Here is a 24,165-nt window from a genome sequence, read left to right as displayed (position 1 = left end):
AAGTCAGGGAGCCTGATTCCTCCAGCTCCGTTTTTCTTTCTTAAGATCGATTTGGCTATTCAGGGTCTTTTGTATTTCCATACAAATTGTGAAATATTTTTCTGTGAAAAATGCCTTTGGTGCTTTGATAGGGATTGCATTGAATCTGTAGATTACTTTGGGTAGTACAGTCATTTTCACAATGTTGATTCTTCCAATCCAAGAACATGGTATATCTCTCCATGTGTCTGTATCACCTTTCTTTCATCAGTGTCTTATAGTTTTCTGCATACAGGTCTTTTGTCTCCTTAGGTTAGTTTATTCCTAGGTATTTTATTCTTTTTGTTGCAATGGTAAACGGGAGTGTTTCCTTAATTTCTCTTTCAGATTTTTCAACATTAGTGTATAGGAATGGAAGAGATTTCTGTGAATTAATTTTGTATCCTGCTACTTTACCAAATTCATTGATTAGCTCTAGTAGTTTTCTGGTAGCATCTTTAGGATTCTCTATGTATAGTATCATGTCATCTGCAAACAGTGATAGTTTTACTTCTTCTTTTCTGATCTGGATTCCTTTTATTTCTTTTTCTTCTCTGATTGCTGTGGTTAAAACTTCCAAAACTATGTTGAATAATAGTGGTGAGAGTGGGCAACCTTGTCTTGTTCCTGATCTTGGTGGAAATGGTTTCAGTTTTTCACCACTAAGAACAATGTTGGCTGTGGGTTTGTCATATATGGGGTTTATTATGTTGAGGTAAGTTCCCTCTATGCCTACTTTCTGGAGGGTTTTTATCATAAATGGTGTTGAATTTTGTTGAAAGCTTTTTCTGCATCTATTGAGATGATCATATGGGTTTTATCCTTCAATTTGTTAACACGGTGTATCAAATTGATTGATTTGTGTATATTGAAGAATCCTTCCATCCCTGGGATAAAACCCACTTGATCATGGTGTACGATCCTTTTAATGTGCTGTTGGATTCTATTTGCTTGTATTTTGTTGAGGATTTTTGCATCTATGCTCATCAGTGATATTGGCCTGTAGTTTTCTTTCTTTGTGACATCTTTGTCTGGTTTTGGTATCAGGGTGATGGTGGCCTCATATAATGAGTTTGGGAGTGTTCCTCCCTCTGCTATATTTTGGAAGAGTTTGAGAAGGATAGGTGTTAGCTCTTCTCTAAATGTTTGATAGAATTCACCTGTGAAGCCATCTGGCCCTGGGCTTTTGTTTGTTGGAAGATTTTTAATCACAGTTTCAATTTCAGTGCTTGTGATTGGTCTGTTTATATTTTCTATTTCTTCCTGGTTCAGTCTTGGAAGGTTGTGCTTTTCTAAGAATTTGTCCATTTCTTCCAGGTTGTCCATTTTTTTGGCATATAGTTGCTTGTAGTAATCTCTCACGATCCTTTGTATTTCTGCAGTGTCAGTTGTTACTTCTCCTTTTTCATTTCTAATTCTATTGATTTGAGTCTTCTCCATTTTTTTCTTGATGAGTCTGGCTAATGGTTTATCAATTTTGTTTATCGTCTCAAAGAACCAGCTTTTAGTTTTATTGATCTTTGTTATTGTTTCCTTGATTTGTTTTTCATTTATTTCTGATCTGATCTTTATGATTTCTTTCCTTCTGCTAACTTTGGGGTTTTTTTGTTCTTCCTTCTCTAATTGCTTTAGGTGTAAGGTTAGGTTGTTTACATGAGATGTTTCTTGTTTCTTGAGGTAGGATTGTATTGCTATAAACTTCCTTCTCAGAACTGCTTTTGCTGCATCCCATAGGTTTTGGGTCATCATGTTTTCATTGTCATTGGTTTCTAGGTATTTTTTGATTTCCTCTTTCTTTAGTGATCTCTTGGTTATTTAGCAGTGTATTGTTTAGCCACCATATGTTTATATGTTTTACAGTTTTTTTTCCTGTAATTGATATCTAGTCTCATAGTGTTGTGGTTGAAAGGATATTTGAGATACTGTAGTTATGAATTCAGTTTATAACTTAGAATTGTGCAAGTTGTATTTCAGCCTTTGAAGCAGCACAAAATAGTCTTCATTACAGAAAATGGTTCTTGATAGCACAAGATTTTTCTGTAATTATCAATAGGAAACCCCACCCCACCCCCAAACAGAAGTTGGTAGCAGGATTAATCAGAATGTAATGAGGCAAATAGTCAAGAGATGGTGTTATCAGTATGCACCATGAGGTGAGGTTTTTTGAGACTGGGAGCTGCCACCCATTGAGGTGGTTTAAATCAGGATTTTGGCAGAAGCACATTATTGTGAAAGTCAGTAAATGTTAGTGAAACTCAGTCTCTTCTACATACCCAACTTAAGAATGCAGTCATTAAGCCCCCATACTGTGACTCAGCTCATAAGAAACAGAGAAGAAATTATTTAATTCACTAAGCGATTTGGAAGTTGTCTTCAAGATTGTTAACCCACAGCAAAATTGGTTGATACATGGGATGGAAGTCAATCTTGGTAATTTTTGATTTTCTCTCCATTTTCACTATAAAAGATTAAGAATCTCAGTCTAACATTTTCCAAGAAAAAAAAATCAACAGCATTGATATATGTGTGATTCTGTAACACTGTAGCCAGAAGAGCATATAATAATCTTATCAGTAGGGCAGAAATGGAATTTCATGAATGATTATGTGAAACATGCCTGCAGACTTAAGTACTTAATACGACTTACATGTCTCTAAAGAAAAATATGAATTATAAGAGAGGAAAAGTTCTGACTTATTTCTCAGATCTGCACTGATTTATGCCAACCACAATGCCTTGGACTAATCTTTGTGCCTCAGATTTTCCATGAGTGAGAATGCTACCATGAATGTATCATAGACCTTGTAATCATTTTTATAAGTTATTCTTAATTTAAAACCTCTGAGAAAGTTTAACTTCAAAGAATATCAGAGCTTTAAAAAAGGCTTAAAGCAGAACTGATTCAAGCAGTCCAAGATATTGACAGATGCTACTGAAAAGGGTTTGCAGACACCAAGAGCCTTGAATTTCCCTTTGAAGCTTGTTTCATCTTTCAATAAACTACTCTTATTGTTTAAATATTCCTTCTTGCTTTACATTTTCTCTGGTTCCTTGAACTCTAACCATTCTCTAAATAGAAAACAATGTTATCCTACCCCTTGCAACATAAGAATTCCTGTATTATTAAAACAATTCTTTATATCCTTGAAGATACCCATAAAGGATTGAGCAAGCAACTAGTATTTATTGAGAACTTACTGTATTCTAAATATGATGCTTGTGAAAGGGGTATAAAAAGCTAGCAGGGTTCCAGACAGTACCTCTCAGAGACTTATTGCATTCTAATTGAAAAACCTGTTGAATCTGAGCTGAGCTTCAAGACCACCAATTCCAATCCTTTAAAGCTAGATTTCCCTCTGCACCACACTAGCTGTGCCCTCTATGCTTGATTATCTCCAGTGGCAGGGACCTCAATATTTCCTGACAAGCTGCTCCTTCCAATTTTTGACATCACTTAGTTGCTAGAGGAAACAAATCTCCATATGAATTTAGCCACAAAACAGGAATGAGTCAAGTACTATAAGTGCTGAATCAGTTGAAAAAGACAAGTTCTGTATGAGGTCAAAGGAAAGAGGAATCACTGTGGGTTGCTGTGGTCAGAAAAAGATGATTTAGGGTAAAATAACCAATATCTTTTAGTTTTCTCCAAAGTACAATACAAATGTGCATCTTTATTATTACTGGTATCATATGCAAATCCCAATAACAGTTAACATTTACTGAGTGCTTACTACATGCCAAGCATATTATACTGTCTCTCAAGTAACACTGTATATACAATTTTATAGCTAGCTAGAGAATCTACTTTATAGCTAGCTAGAGAATCTAAATCTACTTATAGCTAGCTAGACCTCAATATTTCCTGACAAGCTGCTCCTTCCAATTTTTGACATCACTCAGTTGCTAGAGGAAACAAATCTCCATATAAATTTAGCCACAAAACAGGAATGAATCAAGTACTATAAGTGCTGAATCAGTTGAAAAAGACAAGTTCTGTATGAGGTCAAAGGAAAGAGGAATCACTGTGGGTTGCTGTGGTCAGAAAAAGATGATTTAGGGTAAAATAACCAATATCTTTTAGTTTTCTCCAAAGTACAATACAAATGTGCATCTTTATTATTACTGGTATCATATGCAAATCCCAATTAAAGTTAACATTTACTGAGTGCTTACTACATGCCAAGCATGTTATACTGTCTCTCAAGTAACACTGTATATACAATTTTATAGCTAGCTAGAGAATCTACTTTGTTCTAGGAATCAGGTACATATATTATTTCGTATAATCTGCACAACTAAACTTTGATATGGGTGTTATCATTTGCATTTTACCCAAAGAGACATTGTGGCTCAGCGAGTTTCAGTAACCCATAGTGGCAGAGCAAGGCTTCTAAACCCAATATATCTGATGCCACAGTCCTAGTCTTATCTACTGTGCTAAATTGCCCCTCCAGGAAACTTTCCCTCTTCTATTAACTTACTAAAGAAAATAGGTGGCTGACTAGTTCTTTCCAGTCTTCCTTAGGGCTAAAATAAGGGGAAATTGGCATACTCAATGGGAGGGAAGCCCACTGGTGGTTTTACCTCTGGAGTCACTCTAATGGCCATGACTGATCCAACAGCCCAGGTCCTTCCCTCAGGTCTGAGGGGAAAATGTCTGATAGACATCCATTTTTACATATAAATAAGGGATGCCTTACTAGTAATCCTCTAGGATTACTAAAATCTAATACTTGTAACTAAAAATGGTAAACTATCATATACCGCGGTCTCTAATTTAGTACTCTAAGAATTTGAGCTGCTTCACAATGAGGCTAAACCTTTAGAGTGACTCAGCACATGTTGATAGTTGTAATTCTTGTAATTTGGGGGAGGGACTTTTCTTATTAGTATTAATGTTATCTTGAATTGGTCATGGTTTCCAATTTCTACTCATCTTGACTTAAGATATTTTTACAGTTACTGTTAGGTTTACTTCTGCAGATCATTTTGTTCTTGTATAACTGCTGAACTATAAAATTTGACCATTATTTCCTCATGGATTCTTCTTATCACTCAGGTTTTTTGTTTGTTTGTTTTTTGTTTTTACTGAAAAGTAGGAATGAAAATTAAGAACTACTGAGATAAAGGGAAGAATTTCCATGACTTCCAGACCTTTTCTAGCCCTAAAAATTTCAGATGAACATTTTGGCATTTCAGAAAATGCTGGAGGGTAGATATTTTCCCTAATTTGAAGAAGAGGACACTGAGGCTCAGAAAGATTGAGTGACTTGCTAAGGTTTCAAAGCTAATAAGGTGGTAGAATGAAATTAAAACTCAGGTCGGCCTGGTTCCAAAGACTGTGTTTTTTCCATTATATTATACTGTCAACCCCAGAGTGTTTGCCTTCCAATTCTCATCTCCAGATTTCTTTTCCTCCACTCATTGGACTGAATATAACTCTAATAATTACTAACCACATGGGTAAAATTCCATTAGCGCTAACCTCAGGAAAACCAAATTCTGTTAGCAGGAATTTGAATATTACTGAACTGTTAACTGGTGTGTGAGTATCTTTTGTTATAAAGAAATTTTGGACATAATGGCTTTTGTTTGCAACAAAATGTAACACATCTATATTTCAGAAACTGAAATGCATACTAGGTAAACTGCTATGGGTAAGATGGCTATAGATGTACACAACATTTGAATAAAGACTAAGAAAAAGAAAAAGAAAAAAAACCTTTAACTTTGGAATTTCTTGCAGGCATTCTGCAAAGGCTCACTGATCTTGGAACATTTGGATGTCTCTTATTGCCCCCAGCTGTCAGATGAGATTATTAAAGCACTGGCCATTTATTGTATTAATCTCACATCTCTCAGCATTGCTGGCTGTCCAAAGGTATGTGCAGGAGTCAGCTCAGATATATCAGGTTGAAGTGTTGCCAAAGAACCCAGGCAGGGTAGCTATTAGCAGTTGGACTCACCAGAGAACTTGTTTTCTTTGCCATGTCTGAGGTATTCATTAGAGTTTTCTTCTTTCCCCAAATTGGAAATAGCTTTATGATTTCATTTGTGTCAAAGTAGAATCTGCAAGAAGTTAAAGACAACTCTTATACAAATATAAAAATGTGTCAAATATTTATTTAATTCAATGAGAGAACCAGCAAAATGGTAAAGTCAGTTCATAGAGCATTTGATCAAACTGGGTATTTATAGGAACTGAAGAAAGAATGTTGGAATATGATTGTTAGGTTAAATCCAAAATTGGTTAATGTCCTACAAGGTAAAAAATCCATAACCTTGGAGTTATAGTTCCTACCAGACAGAAATAATTTGCATCTCTCCTGGGCAAAAATATAACAGAGTTTGGGCCCTAATCAATACTAAACAGTATGTCAAACAAAAGCATAATTCCTTATAGAATTTCTCAGTTGGACCTGTTAAAACAATGTTCCGGTAAGACACTGAAAGGATATGCAATCATCTTTTGTCTTATTTTCAAGTGTTGGATAATTTTTCTTGACATCTGTCTTTGAAAGGAATATATACTCATTGCAAAATCTTTGGACTACATATAAAAATGTGAAGGAGAAAGTAAAAATTCAAAGTCATACCACCAACCAGGATATAACCACTGTTGCATTTTATACTTATTTTTCTAGAATTCTTTTCTATGTACAGAGATTAGAAATAGTTACAGGTTTGTGCTTTGTCTTGTTTTTTAAATAACAGAATCATACTTTCTAAAATACATTGTAACCTACTTTCTTTTCTCTTAATATACTATGCATATATCCTCATGTCAAGAAATAGAGATCTCTGGTTCTGGATTAATATGGCAGATTGAATATACACATATAATTTTGTTCCCTCTTGAAACCCTACCAAAACTGCAGAAGAAGGGTGAGGGGCCACTTTGATAGGGAAAACAGTAGAGGAGACAAGAGCAACGAAATTTTGGAAACTTTTAAATAGATGGACTAATTTAGCATACCAGAGAGAGCTTTGAATCCTAAGACAACATAGAGAAAGCTGGGAAAAAAGTGGATTTACACCATAATCTTCAAACTTGGCAATACTGTGTACCTCTGGAACTAGGTTAAGAGGGTGGCTAAAATAAGGAAGACTGGGTTAAAAGTTCTTGAGAAGTAGACAGATCTCTAGATCTCCTCCTCTACTCCATACCTCTGGGCAACTGCCCCTCCCCACTCTCACCAGATTTGAGATGTATTTCCTAGAGCCAGATTTCTCAGCCTTGGCGTTATTGATATTTTGGACCAGATCATTCTTTGTAGTGGGGGATTGTTCTGTGAACTGTAGGATGTTTAACAGCATCCTTGCCCTCTATCCACTATATGTCAGTAGCACCTAGCCCCCCACACCTCCAGTCATAACAATAAAAAATGTCTCCAGATGTTGATAAATGTCCTCTGGGAGGTGGGGAGTGAAATCTCTCTACTATCTGCTCTCCAGATAATAAAACAGAAGGCTACCGAGCTGGGAGACTCATGTATAATTGAGAGCTTGGGTACAAAAGTGAAAATGGGAATTAAGTGACTAAATGCTGAATGCAGAGACATTCAGCACTTTTCCAACAGAGCATTCAGAATTTGGTAGCCAGATCTTTCCCTCCAGGCAGCAGATTGGAAGCTCTGGGGACTCTGACTAGCCCAAGATGAAAGATTGAAAAATACTGACATATGTGGATTTTCCAACAAATAACCCATCTAAACCATTGAAGTTTAATGTAGAGAAGGCCCATATCATGCACTCAGACCTTCCAATCAGCTTTTAGCTCTCCACTATTAATCATGAGCAGACATCAAGGACATAAGAGAGTAGACTTAAGAGAAAAGTCTCTAAAGTGGAAGATAAAGACCAAACCAAATTAACAGGAAAAACTTAGAGAAAATAAAATACTCAGAGGGAAGAAAACTAAAAAAACTTTAAAAAAATCCTCAGAAATTGCAAGGTTATTAACAACCTTGTCCTCTTCTATTGTGCACACTGATGGGCTTCTGTTTACCAAAGCATCACCTGAACTTTCAAGATGCCTTCATTCTAGCTAGTCTAAAAATTCAGCTTCTCAGTTGTTTAGTCTGGGTGGTGAGTAGATTAAGAAAGTGATGCTAGGAACTCCTGATTTCTCCATCATTAACTGTGCCACAATAAGGAAAAGGAGGCAGTGGTGGGAAAGACATGGTGAATCATGACATTAATCTAAAAAATTCATAGCAAAATTCTTTTTGTTCAATAGTGTACTTGTTTAGAACTAGGGAAACCAGATGCCTTTCCGGTCAACATCATCTGGTTCTAGAAGTGAGCTGGGTCAAGGAACTCAGGACACTAGCAGCACTGACCATGAACCCTCTGCCGCTTGAGCAGTCATGGCTCACAGGGTCCTTGCTTCCATTGCACACGGACACATGGGTAACACATGGCTCACTGGGAACTGCCCTGGCTGTAAAGCAGGCACAGATGACGACTGGGCTTTTAAGAGGCTCCACTAATAAGGGAGGAAAGTAGGAGAATGAGAAAAGGAAAGACTCCAATGAGAACAGGAATTGAGGCAGAGAATTTTTTGTTGTTGTTTCATTTCACTTTGGTTTGTTTTTTGGTAAGGAAAACTGAGAGAGTTCCTTCTATAAATCGTGTGGTGGATATTGTCTTGCAGCCTAGAAACTAAGGAGGATATCACACAAGTAAGATATTATAAAATGAATCACTCTACACTGAAGATCTATGCTGAGAAAAAGGAAGGGGAGTAGTTATTTCAGAACCTCAATGTAAGGGAGAAGGATTTAGCTTTACCATCTATGCAGGTGAAATGAGTATCCTGATTCAGAAGATGTAGTGACCATAAGTTGGGCCAATGTGAACACTCCTCACAGCCTCAGAAATCATAAGACTGTGGTCCTGTCTAATATATTTCAGCTCCATTGCTTCTGACGAGCCATGAAACACATTAGTGTCTGGCTCATCATTCTAGGCTAGGTTTCCCAAAAGCCCAACGGTCAATCTTGAATGGCCATCTTATCCATCTCCTGGAAGGTCCCTTCAACCAGCTCGCCCCAAGGTCAGTGAGTAGTACTGTGACCTCATCCCACCCAGCACTAAAATGAGAATAACATAATCTCTGCTCAGTAGGACTGAGATCAAGACCATGTATCTGGGAGTTAAGAGCATGGCCAGTCATCGCTACCTCCAGTTTCCAGCTCCCATAAGTCCCCAAAACATCACCTCAGTCACTGAACATTTGGGATTCTGATCTACAGGGAATGTTGGGCTCCTTTTCAGTTCCCCCAGTATCAATAAAACCTAGCACTCTGAGCTCTATCTATCCAGGATTTTTCCACCATCTCATTGTCTTTCCTTTTCTCTACAATTCTGAGGGTTAACCCCCACCCCCAGTGACATCAGATCCTCAGAGACCCACAAAGAATAGCAGGAATGTCTGAAGCATTTTTGTGAGAATCAGATGCAATGTTAAACCTTGGTTCTGAGAAAGTTCTGGAAACAGGGCATGATTAGACAATGACATCTATTTTTCCAAACATAAAAAGTATACATTTCAAACTGAAGGGTTTTTCGGCATAATTCTCTCAATTTTATGTTAAAAACAAGAGCTTAGGCTCATGGCATGTTTTTTTAGAATGTTCAAACATTTAAAATAAGAAATTAAATCCAGTTGGAAAAAAATTCCTTTGGGGAGAGTAATCTAGTTGATTTTGCAGCAAGTCCCAGTTCAGCTATAAATTCAAAAGCTAAACCTTGAGTAAGTGAAGTAATCCAAGAAGTGGAGTTGAATTATCTCTGCAGAACATCTGGGCAAACTCTCAAGATACTGGAACCCTGAGCAGAAATTCTCAGAGTGAGATTCATGCAGTCTCTGTGGCTTCTACTCTTCTCTCCCCTGCTGCCTTCAAACATCTGTCTTACCTACTTGTCCCTTTCCAGAACCAATTACTCCATAAGCAAATCATCAGAGATGTCCAGATCCCTTCTCACAGCAATCTGATCCTGTCTGCAGGTTAACTTCAGTGGATATATATATTTTATAGTTTTGTAACATGTGATGTCATTAAACTTATGTTTCTCAAATTGATGATGCCTTACAGTGGATTTCAAGTTTAAAGTTAAATCCCATTACTGCAGCATTTCATAAGTTGCTCATATTGGTGTGACAGGTATTACTAGGGAAATTTTGATGAAGTTTCCAAACCCAAACAGAGAACTCTAAAATGAAAATAACAGCAAGATCACAAATTCTATTAGTGCCACTTGTTCTGGAAACAGACTTAAATCACTAACTTGAGTTATATAGGCTCATCACGTGACAAGCTAGTTAAAGAGAATCTGCAATGGTTCTGATTCTATTTGTTATGGACTGAGTGTTTATGTCCTTCCAAAATTCATATGTTGAAACCCTCATCCCTGATGTGATAGTACTAGGAGGTGAGGCTTTGGGGGGCTAATTAGGTTTAGACCGAGGTCACAAGGGTAGAGCCCCCATGATGGAATTAGTGTCCTTAAAGAATAGGAAGAAACTAGAGCTCACTCTCTGCCATGTGAGGCTACAGCAAGAAGGTAGCCATCTACAAACCAGGAAGAGGGCCCTCACCAGACACTGAACCTGTGGGCAACTTCATCTTGGACTCCTCAGCCTCTAGAACTGTGAGAAATAAATTTATGCCATTTAAACCATCTAGTCTGTGGTATTTTGTTATAGCAGTCCAAACTGATCAATACACTATTCTTCCCTGGGATGGAGTTTGTTGGAATAATCAGAGTTACTTTGGCTGTGTGTTTAGATTACTGACTCAGCAATGGAGATGTTATCGGCAAAATGCCATTACCTGCACATTTTGGATGTTTCCGGCTGTATCCTGCTTACGGACCAAATGCTTGTGAACCTTCAGATGGGCTGCAAACAACTGCGGATCCTAAAGATGCTATACTGTAGACTTATTTCCAAGTAAGTATGTACCTGAATATGAAAAACTTTGAGAACTACTTTCTGAGAAAATAGAATATGTCACCATGGCATTCATAATACATAGTGGCTTTCAGAGTTAGGAAGGTTTCATTTTATTTTTTACCTAATTGAAGCCAATATTTTGGGCTGAACCAAGGGAAGCTCCCTCTAAAATAGTCTTTGTGGCTTCACATTCCTTTCCCAGTAGCCCTTCTACTCTTAGTACTTCCCCTTCTTTGACCATGCAGATGCTCAAAGCCTTAACTCTGCTCCTCATAGAATAATCACTAGCTCTTCCTCTACTCCTCTCTCAAAATATTTCCATTCAGTTAATCTCCTCTAGGGGTTAAGGAACTAATCAGACTAAACTAGCTCACAATTAGGTACAAATTACTAACAGTTATCCTAAGAGCCCCCATCTCTCCCAAAGCTATTTGTTTGACAGTTGTTATTTAACTAAGATCTAGAGCTCAGAGTAAGGTATTCTGATGACTGCTACAGGCCAAATGCCTATTTACTCAATTTACAAAATATTTCCAATGAAATAACAGTTGGGTAAATAAGCAACCTATAAAGGTAGAAGGTATTAGGTGTCCACCCTGTGAGTTTTTAGATAGAAAGCAGTTATTTGCTCCATTGTTCATTTCTTTTTCTATTGACTGAAAGTAAAAATGTGCAAGTATTTTAACTGACCTCTTGAAGTAACCTGTGGAGTGTTCAAATGAGAATTCTTGACCAATCCCTGAAGGTCAGGTTCTTCTCTGAAGGTTGGAAAAATGAATACTAAGAATTAATATTATCCAAGTACAAAGTACATAATGTGTTCTAAGCATGTAGATTTCACAGAAGAACTTTCTTAATTAAGCAGCCCTGGCATGAGCTGAACCATGAGATCTGGTCACTTGATGCCTGAGGAAGAAAATGATTTCTGATCTAAGGATGTGTGTGCCAAAGTGAAATGAAAAACAAAACAAAAACAAAACTATTACTTGTAATATAGGCACTCCCACTGGGCCCAGGCTTGCCGGGGACGAGGGCAGCCAACTGAAGCTGGATCAGAAAAAAGGGGGCAGGTTCTTAAAAATTTTTGGAGAGGAGTGGAGACTCAGCCCTTCTTGATAGGTCTGGAGATGACTGACATGGATATTATTAACTTCATTTAAAGTGTATATCATGAAATGAGGTCCTACGAGTCCCTGCTGACCCTGTCATATCGTTAAACAGCCAACTTTGGGCAAGATGACAGTAAATGAATTAATATAATACACAAAGGAGTTCAGCTTCTAATCTTTTGACTGTATTTTGCCAATCATTATTTTGGTGAGGTAATATTATTGAACTTCTAAAACGTAGGATTTTAAGTAGAATGAATGAAGACTTTCTATCCAGGGCCTCTCTGATCCTAAACATGGTGAACGTAATCATGGTATGGGATGTTAAAGTGTAATAAATATGGTGCTTGGTCAAGAAGACCCAAGATATCTAGTAATTTCCAATTCCTGCCTTTGATTACCCACTCCTCTTGCAAGGTCCTTAGATAAAAATATGCAAAGAAAATAAAACAAGTAAGATTTTACTACTAGGGGTTGGCCCCCAAAACCCAATGCAAAACTCTAGTTAACTAACTGAATCTATGGAAAATTCCTTTACCTAATCCAGGACAGCCAAAAGGCCTATTTTGTTTTCTACCACTAAGCCTGTCTGTCCCTATCAGCAAGAAGCAGACAGAGACTTGGCCCTAATACCTAGAGGGGAGCTGGCTTGTCTGCCCATCTCATTGTCTAAAGAGGCCAAACCACTGTAGTTTCCCTTATAGCTCCACTCCTGCTAAGATCCAGCAAGAAAGAGGCCTAGAATTCTCTGATTCTATCCTTGTCTAGCAATGGAGAAGGGCTATCCCCACGGCAGGGTGGCTAGACTAGTTAGGCTCCAGAAGCATCTGTCTTGACATCCTGCTTCTAGGAGAGGCTGCTGTTTGTCAGTCAAGGAGCTCCCAAGATACTTGGGCTTCAAAACTTTGATTAGAGAAGTGGTAAGGCCTGGCCACATTCTGCTGTTTGGGGTCAGCTCTAGAGACTGTAGAGCATCTTCTTCTCCACTTAGATCCATGGGATCCTTGGGTGGAACTGGAAGTGCTGCAGAGTATGTGGACCCTTCAAGACACAAGCTCATGATGACATATAATCCCTTACCTATGTTCACTCTAAAAAAGCACAGTTGTTTGCTCTTACTCCCTCAACAGCAAGAGCTTTGTTTTGTCTGGGTGAAATGGAACATTTGGTAGTTAGGATATAGGAGATTTTTCTTGGGAAGAGGTTCAATGACTTTGAATCACAAAGCAATGTATTCCCACACATCTGATTCCATTTGAACATAAAAGTGTATGGTGCAGCCCTTAAAATCCAATTATAGCCCTCAGAAGAAACTGTTCTATATACAAATTCCCCCATACTCAATGGAATCTGAAAACACTGCAACAGCTTTACAAATCAAAGAGGTCTGTTCAGCCCACCCTATCTGAACTAGGGGAGTAGCAAACTTTTGGTCAATGAGCAAATTGGCTGAAGCGCTTCCAGCATGAGATATGCTGTCATTCTACAACCCCAGAGCCTGAAGGGATCCCAGGAAGTGATTCCAGAAGTCCCATGTGGAGACATAATAAAGGTCCTTTAATTCAAGGAGAAATAAGTAATAACTAAGATTATAAATTTGATGGGAAAATCTAGCTGTCTACATTTGAAGCAGTTGTATTCAACTAACCTTTCAATTTATGGACCTCTGTGGGGAAAGCAAGACAGGCAATGGAGATGAAGGAAAGCATAGTGGAAAAGAGGGAGAAAGACCCAACCAATGGTCTCCACAACTCAGGAGGGTCTGAACCACAAAGAGGCAGAAGAGCCATTAAGTCTATAATTAGCAAAGAGCAAAAGGACCTTTCTGATATTTTTGTGTCTGGAGTCCAAAACTTTAAACTTTAGAGAGATGAGTAGAGAAAGTCTAGGTAGTCTTCAGAGCCCCAAACAGCAGTACAGAGATTCCTTGAAGACCTTATTTAGCAGTTGCTGGCAGCATAAATTACTACCTAGGTACTCTAAGATCTGTGTTGTTAGGAAATAAAACTCAGAGTTCTCCTCTCTAGCTCATGGAAAGGTCTTTGTGGAAAGGCCTTTGTAATCTGAACCTACTGAATTTTATTAATATGAACAAATAATATTACTTAACAATTATCATTTGCCATGTACTGTGCTAAATCCTATTTTATGTTTATTATCTAATCCTCACAAATACACTATTACCATAAAAATGAATAAGGAAACTGGTATAAACAGGTTAAATAACATGCCCAAAGTCATACAAATAAAAGACAGAGCCATACTCTGTACCTAGGTCTTATCATTGCTATGCTGCTCTTTTATCTTTAGATTAGTGATTTTCAAGTTTTTTAAAGCTCTAACATTCAAGAGATTTGATCAATAAGGGGAGACAAGTACTATTTGCCCAATTTACTTGCTGATGTATAAATAAGAGGCTGATTACAAGTAGTCTTTGGTGTAGGCTCCAAATTCCCCTTTCTTTTAGCTTACTCAAGAAACTAGAAGGAAATGTGAGGGCAAGTGATGTTATTACAGGGATAACCTTGAATCCCCTTTAATAAATAAAAAAAAAATCACTTACAAACTTCAAAATATCATTATTATTAACCATCTGATACTTTACAACTGTGTGGCATATCGTGTTTGAAAACCATTGTTCTATACTGATCCAAAGAAACCTCTCTCGCCAGGTTAAATGTGTAATGACTAACCACTGCAGTAAACTGCTTCAATTCCCAAATCATTTCCTACGAGGTCTTGGAGTCACTCAGGCCTAAGTACCTGAGTAGAAGGTACTCAAAGGATTCCACATGCACTTGAAGAAACTTAGAACACACAGTGATTCCTAAGTAGACATATTCTTTTCAATATTTCCCAGCTCCCATCTATACTAGAGCATTAAGCTATTAAAAAGAGAGAGAGGGAGTTTGAGACAAACAGACACACGTGTTTCTGGCAGGAGCATTCAGTTTCTACATTTTCAAGTTTCCTATACTTTTCAAAAATGCTTGTGTGTAAACACACAGTTACACAGGATGCTGTGAAAAAGAACTCAGAGAAACTCACTGGCGGTCACCATGCTGGTCTGTTCTCTTGGTTAGGTCCTGAGTCTTAGGAGTCAGTCCATGTGAGGATGCCAAAGGGCAGCTCGTTCATGGCCTAAGGATTTTCTAAAGGGTAGAGAGGAAGTAGACTAGGGAATAGTCTATACCAGTAGCTAAATTCTAAAAATAATACCAGATTTGCCCTGGGCAGATTCAGATTTTCAGTTTTTTCCCCAGGACCAGCCTTGCCATGAAAGTAAGTAGGATTAAGATAGGACCTAGAGACATTCTAGACTTGAGGAAGCCTTAACCTTTCGGCATTTGTGACTGGGGGAAGAGAGGTCTCAGACCTGATCCTTTGCTCCTCTCTAGTCTGGATCACCTCCAATGGTCAGGAGACCCTCTGATGTTTAGTTTCACTGAAGCTGACTGTGGGTAAAATGGAGAGCAGTGCTTACCACTAAAAGCTAAAGTAGGGGTGGCGTGGAATCAAGAAATAAGCAAATCTAAGAAATGCGTATACCTCTGTGTACTTCATCCATGGCTGGGGCTCAATATGCAGCTCTTTTTTTAAAATATGCAGTTCATTTTGATTCTGTCACATCACACTGCATTTTATGAGTAGTCTCCCTATTCATTCCCTACTTTGCCTGTCTATATTGAGTCAAAATCCTCAACTTTCTTTTTCTTGTTATTTTCTCAAACTCCCACTATTTGCTAATTTTTTAATATCACAATTACCATCTAACTTACCGGGGCTTACAACTGACTGAGGAACTCTACTACCCAATATGTATACATTCCCAAACTTAGCATTAAGAGTACTTATCCTCTTACCAGTTATCTAGAATTCTCAAAAACTGTTGCTCCTCTGAGGTCAGAAGTTATACATAATTTGGTCAACTACTTACAAATTTTTTACTCCCCAAACATGTCCAATAGGTCAAGACCACTGTTGCCTCTAACTGCAGTAGTCTTGTTATCGTCAGTGGCATTAAATCATTACCAACAACTGTGAAATACAGTATATGTGTCCAGAGCTCTGCTCTTAGGATGTTGGAAACAGCAATCTAAGAATGCCTCTTCTAAACCAAAAAACAAAAACAAAAACAAAAACAAACCAGCAGAAGATAAGAGAGCTAAAGGACTTCCTCGTGTAAGCTACTAAAGTCTCATGATTTGGCTGTTATTGCTGGATTTCAGGGAGATACAAAGAAATGCAATATACCCTTAAATACCTTCTTAAAGAAAAGGAAAATAACAAAGTTTAAAATTATAAACAATTAATACCATGAAGTTATGTACTGGAAAGAAATTAATTGTATGATCAACTTCCTGTAAAACTTCAGAGGAGGAAAGGATTGGGTTGGAGTCTTGAAAGATGGGTAAAGTTTAGACAGGCAGAGATAGGCTGAAGGGTAAGTAACAATAGACCTCTGCTGCCCAGGATAATGCTTTAACCATTTGAAACTGATTGTGCCAATGTTTCAGCTTCAGAGTCCTCCCAGCATTTGGTATATTATATTGTGGTAGGTTCTTGAGGTAAAAACATCTCCCAGGAAACATGTTAAAAAATATGGCAACCTCAACTACATAGAATTGAAAAGGGAGAAAAACCTTCAGAAGAAAATAGGGAAAGCTAAAGATATAACACTATTATTTTTGCATAATAATATCCTACGTAGAGGACATAGAAAGATTATACAAGAAGTTTAAAACACAGGATCACACTTTTAAAAAAAGATTAAAAAATTAACAGAATGTAAAATTTTATATATTTAACTATAAACGTATCATTTTCAAATTTCAGAATAAGTATTTCTCGAAAGAGAAGACACCTGTTTGCCAAGTTTTAATCCACCAGGACTGGTGGCTCAGAACTAGAAATTAGTATAACAATTGTTTTTATTCAAATTGTTTTTTAAACTTCTTTAAAGTCTTGCAAGTGCAAATGTATTAGCCAAAAAGCAATGTGGTAAGAGACAGAATTGGCAATGCTCTGGTTGTCTCCCTGCTGAGTTTGCTTACAATTATTTTAAAACACCTAAGATTTGATTCAAGTGAAACGGTATTTCAAACAACTGATGTATCTTAGCCTTTTTGATTTCATTACCCTACCAGAACTCATATAGCCACTGACCACAAACTTAAGTCAAAGCATATGATAATACCAGCCTCCATATCAATGACTGTTTCCAAACTGCTGCAATTAATAACTCAACGTAATATACAGCAATAACAGGCAAAGTAGCCCCTACGTGGGCAAACATTATTACTCATTTCCGATCCTAGGGAAGCTGCCAATTACTCATTTCCTGTTTGGTACTGGTCTCAAGATTCAAACCAACTTTCTAGGAAAATCCTTCTGTCTTGGAAATGACATTATTTTCAAGTTAGATATACTTTTTTTTTTTCTGATGCTGCAATATTGTGCTTTATAAGACATATACATTTGGTCATTTAGATGATCAAAATATATTTCTCATATATATTTGGAGAGTGGTATGCCTGGAGAGAGCACGGAAGCTCAGCATCCTTTCCCTATACATCTCTGATACCTGGTTGTTCTTGAGTAATATCCTTTAATAAACCAGTGATCCAGCAAGTAAAATGTTTCTGTGTTCTGTGAGCAGCTCTAGCTGGTAGATCAGAAGCCCAGGTAACAACCTGGTATCTGAAGTGGAGGGTGATCTGTGGAACTGAGCCCTTGATTTGTGGAATCTAACGCTATTTCCAGGTAGATAGCGTCAGAATTGAGTTGAATTATAGGACATCCAGCTGGTGTCTGAGAATTGCTTGGTGGTGTTGGGAATGCCCTCCTCCCGCCATGTTGGAATTGGGGTCCTGAACAACTTTTAGATGACTTCTTTGCTTCCTTCCTCCTAAGCGAGACAGTAACAATATTTTTAGTCATTTTGATCATGGACACCTTTGAGACTTCGATGAAAGTCACAAACCCTCTCCTCAAAAAAATGCATAGTAGATACAAAACTGCATGAACTTTCAGGGAGTTCATGGGCCTCCCTGAAGTTCATCCATGTATCCAACAGGGATCTGTGGACTCTAGGTTAAGAGCTCCTGCTCTGGTGCACGGCCAGCCTTCACAGGTTGGCTGGTTAGGATACTCCCTCATCAAAGAAACTGGAAGTATCAGGCAGAGGGCTCATTTAAGAGTGTTATAGAGTGCCCTCAGTGTTCCTACGTCATGGCCATGCAGTTTCCTTACCCATTTACTGTATCTGTCAATCTCTGAACTGGATGAACCAGAGAACTATTGAGCTACTTAAGCTTTGGGATCCTGATTATTAGCACAATTTACCCACACGCTCCCCCTCAGGAAGGCAAGAGAGATGTGAAATGAATTCAAGTTGTGACAGTGAGTTCTTTAATTCCAAATGTGATCTAGTTTGAAAATTCTGCACTAGTGATTACTTCTGCAACTAGCTAATGCTCATCACTGTTATTACAGGGAAGCAGCTAAGAGAATGTCATCTATAGTTCAGCAGCAGGAATATAGTGCTACTGACCCTCCACTTTGGTTTGGCTATGATTGCGAAGGCAAGCCTCTTCCAGAGCAACAAGATATAACACAACTTAAAGATTCAGAATTGATGGCGAAAGAGTCAACATACAGTAGTGAAGAGGAAGCAGTATGACCTTCAACCTCAAGCAAGAAGAACAAAAAATGTAGAACTTGGCAACTTCATTTTGTCCAAGTATTTTTACTAGCTGGATCTTAACCATGTAAACAAGCAGCAAATCATCTCCAGATTCTTATTCCAGCTACAAATGTTTCTAAATACATCTATAAGTTCTTCTGTCTAATAATCATGATTAAAAAAAGCCAAGTCAAGCACTGCTACTATGTAAATTTTCCACTTAAATTTACCTTAATCAAACCAATAGTTTTGATGAGATTATCAAATTTAAGGTTACAGTTGTACGAAACAATCCTGAGAGATGTGATGTTATTTACAAGGAATTTAGAAGCTTCTCTTTAGAAAAGAAAGCAGAAGGCTATATAAATCAGAGTAAGAGTTTGAGTAAGGGCAATGACTTTAAGGATCTATATATATTTTATATATAGTAGTCAGTACATGTTAATCCCAGACTCCTAATTTATCCCTCCCCCCACCACCTTTCCCCTTTGGTAACCGTAAGTTTGCTTTCTATGTCTGTGGGTCTAGTTTTGTTTTGTAAACAAGTCCATTTGTAGCTTTTCTTTTTTTAGATTCCATGTATAAGAGATATCATATGATATTTGTCTTTGCCTGGCTTACTTCACTTAACGTGATAATCTCTAGGTCCATCCTTGCTGCTGCAAATGGTATTACTTCAATATTTTTAAGACTAATATTCCATCACACACACACACACACACCCCGCACATCTTCTTTCTCCATTCATCTGTTGATGGACACTTAGGTTGCTTCCATGTCTTCGCTATTGCAAATAGTGCTGCAATGAACATTGGGGTGCAAGTATCTTTTCGAATTATAGTTTTCTCCAGATATATGCCCAGGAGTGGGATTGCTGGATCATATGAAAGAAATTGAAGATGACACAAACAGATGGACAGATATAATGTGTTCTTGAATTGGAAGAATCAATATTTTTAAAAATGACTATACTACCCAAGGCAATCTACAGATTCAATGCAATCCCTATCAATTTACCAATGGCACTTTCCACAGAACTAGAACAAAAATAAATTTTTAATTTGTATGGAAACACAAAAGATCCTGAATAGCCAAAGCAATCTTGAGAAAGAAAAACAGAGCAGGAGGAATGAGGCTCCCTGACTTCAGACTATACTACAAAGCTACAGTAATCAAGACAGTATGGTACTGGCACAAAAACAGAAATATAGGTCAATGGAAGAGGATAGAAAGCCCAGAAATAAACCCACACACCTATGGTCAATTAACCTATGACAAAGGAGACAAGAAGAAACAATGGAGAAAAGAGTCTCCTCATTAAGTGGTGCTGGGAAAACTGGACAGCAATATACAAAAGAATGAGATTATAACATTCTCTAACACCGTATACAAAAATAAACTCGAAGTAGATTAAAGACCTAAATGTAAGACCAAATACTATAAATCTCCTAGAGGAAAACACAGGCAGAACACTCTGACATAAATTGCAGAAATATCTTTTTGGATCCATCTCCTAGAGTAATGGAAACAAAATCAAAAATAAACAAATGGGACCTAATTAAACTTAAAAGCTTTTGCACAGCAAAGGAAATCTTAAACAAAAAGACAACCTACAGAATGGGAGAAAATGTTTGCAAACAATGTGACAGACAAGGGATTAATTTACAACAGATACAAACAGCTCATATAGCTCAATATCAAAAAACCCCAAACAACCCAATCCAAAAATGGGCAGAAGACCTAAATAGACATTTCTCCAAAAAAAGACATACAGATGGCCAACATGAAAAAATGCTCAACATCGCTAAATATTAGAGAAATGCAAATCAAAATTATAATGAGGTATCACCTCACTCTGATCAGAATGGCTACAAGTAATAAATGCTGGGGAGGGAGTGGAGAAAAGGGAACCCTCCTATACGGTTGGTGGAAATGTAAATTGGTACAGCCACTATGGAACAGTATGGAGGCTCCTTAAAAAACAGAAAGATCTTCTTTTAATCAAATTTGCACTATGGAAGAATTTTTCAAACTATGCTATATCAAAAAAGCTCCCAATTTTATGCTAGGAGATACGGGTTACTGATTGTGTATCTACAGATTAATTTTAAAAGCTTTAATCTATGAATTTTTACCATTCTGGTAAAAGATAATTCTCTTTGGATTTTAACAGAATTCAAATGATCACATGCCAGTATATCATTATTTGATACTATGTAACATGGATGTTTATAGAGTCCAGGAAAGGAAGAAATCTATTCTGACTGCCACAATGTTGGTAATATTAGATCAGTCTTTTAACCTTTTTATTCCCTCCATTACTCATCTCTTAAATGGGGTTACTGTCTTTTGTACCCCACAAATGTGAAGTAAGGATAAAACGTAAGGTAAAAGATATGAAAGTTATTTTGAAAAGTTTTTAAAGGTCTTATTTTTTTAAAAGGTATTTTACAAGGTATTATTATAGGGTACTCTGATATCAGCTAAATGCTTTTAGTAATTCTCCCCTTCTTAGGTTGGTTTTGAAAGTTTTTGAAGTAGGTAGTATCATTTAGCTGTAGAATGGTTCCTGGAAGTGGATGACAGGAGAATCAGCCGAGTAGGAAATTTTAAGACCTAACCCAAGAGACATAAGATGACTGTTCCAGAGGGTGATTTTTAACTAAATTTGGAGATTCTGGCAGCTGCATATAAATTGGCTTCTGACCCCTAAGTGTCTCAAGCACACAACTGGAGACCTATACAAGGGGCAACTGCTTTCTAAAGGAATAACACCTGCATGGGGAAGACCAGGGTTAAGGAGAAACATACCCTGTTATGTTCTCTAGAAACCAGGCAGAGTATTTAACTGTCCAAGTTTGCTCCAAAACTCTTTGAGTAAGGTCTTCTTTTAAACAAGAAGAGGAGACACATTTGTTAATTATGAGGAGACACATTTTATAGTTACAGAAATGAAAGAAAAAGGGTAGGTGTTAGAAAAAGTGGGCTATGAAAGGGGACCAAGAAGTAGAGAGAACAGGTGGTGAAATCTTTAAGTTCTCAGTGCAAAGTACTCAAGGTATCCAAAATATTACTTAGGTCTTCAGATCTTAAGCATTTGAAATATATAGGTCTGTGTTCAAGAGAGTAAAATATGTGACATTTCCTTTCTGTTTGGACTTGACTATGTTATCCAAAGATGTACCATTCCTTTAATAATTTTAAATACAGTTGACTGCTGTTTATGCTCATGACCTTTCTGGCTGTTGTTGACCAATTTCATAAACTTTATTTTTAGTCATGAAAGTATTCATATAATTGCATAAGGTGAAAAAGATTATAAAAATTGCCTCATTGCTTCCCAGTTTCCTCTCCTTAATAATTTAACACACACACACCACAACCACATCAAACATACTAACAAGTGTTGTCCAAACTCATACAAATTTTGATTTCATGAAGGGTGAACTAAAAAGTGACTTTGAGACACCCCGCAAAGCTGACTTTTTGTTTCATAAATAAGAAGTTAAAGGCAGAACTCCAAATAAATTAAATATTAACAAAAAGAGACTATTACAAGTCATATTTGGAAAGGCTTATTAGAAAATCGGAGCTTAAGAACTGATTTATCCTAAGCATAAGAAATACAGTTCAGTAGATAGGCTTATTCAGTGTTGTATAATTTAAATGTTCCAGGAGTAAACATGTAAGGTTTGAAAGAAAGAGAATTCATAAAATAACTTTATATAGTACGCCACTGTAAAAGTGAAAATCTGTCTTCATACATCAGGCTATAAAGTAGCTGAATGCTCCCTCCCCGCAATGCATTATGTCTTAAATTACATACAAAAAATAAGAATCAGTAGCAACTGCATCATATTTGTGATGTGTTTTATTCACAGCTTAAAGTTATATTGTCATAGTAAGCACAATACTAAGTAGAAAAATGTTACACAAGAACTCTGGTACAAATAATTTCAAAATAGCTGCCCCCTATTACCTATATTTTTGTAAAATTTCTTCTTCTTGAGTGTAAGTGGAAACTATGAATATGATATCACTCCATGATTATGTTACATTATATGGCAAAACAAAGATTATCCTGAGTAGGCCTGACCTAATCCTCTGAGCTCTTTAAAAGCAGAGTTATCCCAAGGTGGCTGCAGAAAAAGAACTCAGATAGTCAAAGCATGAGAAAGACTGATTGCATTAGTGCTGGCCTGAAGACAGAGAAGGCCATGTGAAAAGAGATGCAGGTGGCCTCTAGAAGTTTAGAGTGATTGCCAACTGACAGCCAGCATGGAAACAGAGATCTCAGTCACACAGTCACAAGGAACTGCATTTTGCCAACAATACGAATGAGTTTGGAAGTAGACTATTCCTCAGATCATCTAGATGAGAGCTCAGGCTGGACACCACCTTAAGTCCAGCCTTGTGGATAACCCGAGCAGAGAATCTAACCGTGCTGAGCTCGACCTACAGAACTGTGAGCTGATAAACAGGTGTTAGTATTTTTTTTTTTCAGCTTTACAACTGATTTTATTTTTCAAACAATTTTAATGAGGTATAGTTGATATAAAATATTATATGTTTCAGGTGTACAACATAGTGATTGACAATTTTTAAAGGTTATGTTCCATTTATAGTTATTATAAAATATTGGCTATATCTCCTGTGTTGTACTATATATCCTTGTAGCTTATTTTATATATAGTAGTTTGTACCTCTTAATCCCCTACCCCTATCCTGGCCCTCCCCACTTCCCTCTCCCCATTGGTAACCACTAGTGTGTGTTCTCTCTGAGTCTGCTTTTTTGTTATATTCACTAGTTTGTTTTATTTTTTAGATTCCACATACAAGTGATATCATACGGTATTTGTCTTTCTCTGACTTATTTCACTTAGCATAATACCCTCCAGGTCCATCCATGTTGCTGTAAATGGCAAAATTTCATTCTTTTTCATGGCTGAGTAGTATTCCAGTGTGTGCGTACATCTTCTTTATCCATTCATCTGTTAATGAACACTTAGGTTGCTTCCATATTTTATCAATTATAAATAACACTGCTATGACTACTGGGGTGCATGTATCTTTTCAAATTAGTATTTTTGTTTTTTTTCAGATAAATACCCAGGAGTGGAATTGCTGGGTCATGTTAGTGCTATTTTTTGTTTTTTTTTGATAAACCACCATACTGTTTTCCATGGTGGCTGCACCAATTTACATTCTCACCAAGTGTAAGAACTTTGCCTTTTCTCCACATCCCTGCCAACATTTTTTGTGACCTTTTATGATGATAGCCATTTTGACAAATGTGAGGTGATATCTCATTGGGGTTTTAATTTGAATTTCTCTGATTATTAATGATGTTGAGCATCTTTTCAAGTGCCTGTGCCCATCTGTATGACTTGTTT

General features: G+C 37.2%; 2 protein-coding genes across 2 annotated transcripts in view; one reads left to right on the top strand and one right to left on the bottom strand.

The window, feature by feature from the left end:
• LRRC17 (leucine rich repeat containing 17) overlaps positions 1 to 6,058 on the bottom strand; it is a 171,312-nt gene extending 165,254 nt beyond the window's left edge. The window contains exon 1 of the mRNA XM_059934117.1: positions 5,985 to 6,058. The gene's annotated coding sequence lies outside the window, so the exon portion shown is untranslated. The remainder of the gene's footprint in view (positions 1 to 5,984) is intronic.
• Positions 1 to 18,769, top strand: part of FBXL13 (F-box and leucine rich repeat protein 13) — a 190,347-nt gene extending 171,578 nt beyond the window's left edge. Inside the window, exons 19-21 of the mRNA XM_059932534.1 lie at positions 5,765 to 5,899; positions 10,812 to 10,975; positions 18,583 to 18,769. Coding sequence (XP_059788517.1) covers positions 5,765 to 5,899; positions 10,812 to 10,975; positions 18,583 to 18,769 — 486 coding nt within the window. The remainder of the gene's footprint in view (positions 1 to 5,764; positions 5,900 to 10,811; positions 10,976 to 18,582) is intronic.
• Positions 18,770 to 24,165: the final 5,396 nt, after the last annotated feature.

The sequence above is a fragment of the Balaenoptera ricei genome, chromosome 9 (genome assembly GCF_028023285.1).
Source record: "Balaenoptera ricei isolate mBalRic1 chromosome 9, mBalRic1.hap2, whole genome shotgun sequence".
NCBI lineage: Eukaryota > Metazoa > Chordata > Mammalia > Artiodactyla > Balaenopteridae > Balaenoptera > Balaenoptera ricei.
This window is presented reverse-complemented; position numbering and strand designations above follow the sequence as displayed.